This window comes from Mus pahari, unplaced genomic scaffold (genome assembly GCF_900095145.1).
Source record: "Mus pahari unplaced genomic scaffold, PAHARI_EIJ_v1.1 scaffold_10315_1, whole genome shotgun sequence".
NCBI lineage: Eukaryota > Metazoa > Chordata > Mammalia > Rodentia > Muridae > Mus > Mus pahari.
This window is the reverse complement of record NW_018393117.1, coordinates 22,892-26,980: the sequence shown is the minus strand read 5'-3', so window position 1 is coordinate 26,980 and position 4,089 is coordinate 22,892. Positions and strand designations below refer to the sequence as shown.

At 35.9% G+C, this 4,089-nt stretch overlaps 1 protein-coding gene across 1 annotated transcript; it reads right to left on the bottom strand.

Annotated features, from left to right (window-relative positions):
• Positions 1–1,070: 1,070 nt before the first annotated feature.
• Positions 1,071–1,988, bottom strand: LOC110315361 (vomeronasal type-1 receptor 90-like). The gene has a single exon (XM_021189440.1). It carries the CDS (start codon positions 1,986–1,988, stop codon positions 1,071–1,073), a length of 918 nt encoding a protein of 305 aa, XP_021045099.1.
• Positions 1,989–4,089: the final 2,101 nt, after the last annotated feature.

Sequence of the window (4,089 nt, the reverse complement as noted above, 5' to 3'; positions counted from 1 at the left end):
AGCTTGAAAGCCAGAGACCATCAGTTTTTAAAGCTAGTTCAGAGTCTGTGTCCCACTTAAAACCAATCCAGGCCAAGAAGGCTCCCAAGAAGGCAAATTTGTCTCCAGGCTTCCATGTTCACATGCACACACATCCTTCATGTATGTACATATATACATGCATATACCCATAAACAAATAACATGTCATACATCATGTATGTGAATGTATATGTACATAATTTTTATTCATCAATATTTCAGTAAGGGTGAAATAACTGAAGTACAAATATTCAGGTACATGAAAATTTCATATAAGACTTTTTAAGTATTTAATCCTTAATGATTAGTAAAAACTGGAAACGTTAAACTCATTACTATTATGAAACCATAGAAATTAAAGCTAGGACAGGGGATTGCCAGGGCCAAGAAGTGGGAGTGGGTGGATAGGGGAGCAGGGGTCAGGGGAGGGTATAGGGAATTTTTGGGATAGCATTTGAAATGAAAATAAATATCTAAGAAAAAAGAAAAAAGAAAAAGAAATTAAAGCTAGGAACCAGAGTTAAAGCTACAGTATAATATTTATAATATTCTTGATCATTTAGAGTAAATTAAAAAATATTTTTTAAAGAAAGCTTTTATAAGTTACTAGCAGCAAGGATAATCTTGTGAGTAACATCAGCATCAAGGGAACATTTATGATATAGAGTAAAAGGGAGGAAATAAGGGAAATCCTATGGAAATATGAATTTATGATGTACAATAAACTTAAGAACCATATATTTATTGTTGCCAGAAATGTCAAAAGAATGAATAAGCATAATACTACAAGTTCTATTTAAATCATATAAAGAATCTTGCTTTGCTGCTTGAACTATGAATCAGTTTAAGAAAATTCTGTTTTTTAGGGAACAAAATTATTTATGTTATACCAGCATGGCACCTTACAAACATCTGTACCTCCAGATCCAGAGGATCCAATGAGCTTTTCTGACCTCTGTGAATACCAGGAATGCACACGTGCATACATGCTAGTCTAAAACTAATACATACAAATAAAATAAACAAAATTCTTTATAAATAAGAGGAAAATTACACTTTTTTAAAAATCTGGTGACATAATTTTTGCATATTTTTTAGCATCATGATTATTCTGTTATCAGAACTGATTTGTACCAAAGGAGTAATTGTGGGGTAGGCATTCATCACAAACTTCTGAACAGTCAGGATGACTGGGTCATACATCCATAACAGGACTGAGGAGGATGAGATTATAAAGTCCACCCAGTACATGACCACAAAGAAAATCACCAGCAGCAAGATGGTCTGGGTGGCCCTTTTCTCAGGTGAGGCTCTCAGATGGCTGATGCTATGAAGATGCTTGCATTGCCTCTGATGTCTGAACAAGATAATCATCATGTATGTGCTTGTAGTCAGCATGACTCCTACAAGAAATACATCTCTTAAGGTTGTCATGGTTAAAATCAGTCCCTTGATGATGTAGTTCATGGGGAAAAGTGAGCAGTATTTAGTGACCTTCAACTGGTTGGTCTCACTCACATTTGTATAAGCACCAGTATAAAAGATCCGGTTACTGCTGAATGACAAATTGAAAGACCAAAAATAGAAGAGAGAATAGATCATGTATGTTTTTAGTTTATGTTTAAATTTAGCCAACAAAGAGGAATTGGGACTGATCGTCACAGCCTGGAACACACTCAGGAGGCAGGTGATGCAGATAGAGAGGCCTCTCATCACTCTGTTTATGTAAGCAATTGCCTTACATATGAAGTCATTGCCAATGTTCATTGACCCAAAGAAATCTTTAAGCCAAGCATGCCCTCCAGTGAGAAACATCATTATGTGACTGAAGGTCAACTGACAGGAGATCAAGTCCATGGGCTTAGATCTGTGACACAGGATTATCATAGTGTAGAAAAAAAGAAGAAATATATTGGCTATAGCTCCAAGCCCAGTTTGGAAATCAAGGATATTATTTAATGAAAACATAATCAGAAAGTGTATTCATCTTAAGCACATAGAGGAAGCATAGTTTTAATATCTGAAAAAAATATTAGATACATCAGACTTACGATTCTCTGGTTAGTATATCTACTTCATTATTCTTTTTAGATACTTGTTTTTTTAATTGGATATTTTATTTACTTACATTTCAAATGTTGTCCCCTTTTCGGTTTCTCCCCCAGAAACCCCTTATTCCATCCTCACTCTCCCTGCTTCTATGAGGGTGCTCCTCGACCCACCCACCCACTCCCACCTCCCATCCCTGCCATTCCTTACACTGAGGCATCGATTAGCTATTTATTCTTGATTGCTCTCTCTAACTTTTGATGTTCCAAATACTGGACATCATTCTCTACATTTATATGAATATCTCTACGTATCTTCTCTCTGTATAGAACAGTATAGAAACTACATGCAGTTCCAGTCACATCTACGTAGAATGCACACTGTGTGCCTGTATTACACCTGAGCCTCCTCATACCTTAGAAATCCAGTCCTATTGACTTAAATCACCTCATTTTGAAGTTAACACCTAAAAATACAGTGATGAGCACACAACATAAATCACATTTGTACAAATGAACAAATATTATGCTGAGCTGGGAAAAAACACAAAAGAAATCAAAAATATCACATCAGTCTCATATTCCATAATATGTTATATTCAAATTTGAAACTCTCCATGTCATGATTAATACTTCTAAAGGAATCACAATGATAATTCATAATAATCCCAGTGTTTTAGTTAGCAAACTATCTCTCTTCATTCATCTATTTTTCTTTCTTTTTCCTAGAGATCTTACATCTCTCATATCTGGAACTAAAGACAAGGATACAGTTGGAGACCATTAGTGTAACTCCACACCTATTAAATGTTTAACCATTAACTATGGTTATAAATAGACCTGGGTATCTCCAAGTTTAGTTCTCATTCCATTTAAACCTTTTGTGAGATTCTACTGCAGGTCTAAGGAACTGCCTGCTCAACACACAAACACTAGATGACTTTTATTTTGCAGGAGAAGGTGAAGTAGATCATTTCTAATGGCATTTCAGCCATCCCTGTTGTTATTTTACCTATCTGCATTTATCTCTCTCCTTTATTTGTAAGGATCCCCCATCCATTTTTTCATTCCCCCACCAGAGCAATTGTGTTCTGCTATGCTCTGTTAACTTCCTCCCACATTCTCCTGTATTTATATTTCCCTCGTTCCCTAAGGAGGCCCCCTTTGCATTTCCCTTCTCAGATCCCTGTGTCCTACAATTGCCCCTTTCCCCTCTTCCCACCTTCTTTTCTCTCTCCCTCTTTAATGTTCCCCTCTTGGCCCTTTTCTTGCACAAAAGACTGGCACTGTTCTATTAATTGACCCTATATTGTTAACTACAACCCAACTACTATTCTGGCAATGGTCCCATTTTATTTTCCTGAGTTCCATAATTTCTACAGGCTACATAATCTCATCTGAAGATGTGGAGCTGGGAGCCTCCTGTAAGAGAGAACATGTGATGCTAAGACACACACAGAATTCAACACATTATGACAAAGAAGAACTCACCAAGGATGACCAGATAGTGATTCTGTTTTAGAGTTACTGTTTTAAAAGACATTCCTTCTCATGAGTGAAAAACAATCTTCCAGTGCTATTTTACATCATCAGCACCCACACACTTTTTACTATTTATCTCAACAGTCTTACCTTTGGTGCCTATGTTAGTTATTTGCCCTGGTTACTAGTGTCATTATTTTATCAAATTAATTCAGCACAATATAATCAGCTTGAATAGAGAAAACTATTACACTTACTCAGAATCTTGTGTAAAAAAGAGGACATACAATTATACTTTCAAGTTCACTATTATATTTACATATGTAATAAAATAGATGGATGAATGTATGGAAATAACACAGAAGTTAGTGATGAGTTCACTCTAAAACCTCACCAGGAGTATAAAGCCATATGTCATATATTTTTGCATTTACATCATTTTTCCTTACTCTAGAATAGGAATGGATTCATTCCAATGGCCAGAGCCAAACATGTGACTCTTCCACTGTCATAAACTGACAGTAGCTGCACAGTGATGC

Coding starts and splice junctions, on each gene's coding strand:
- LOC110315361 (XM_021189440.1), bottom strand. CDS start 1,988: ATGTTTTCATTAAATAATATCCTTGATTTCCAAACTGGGCTTGGAGCT.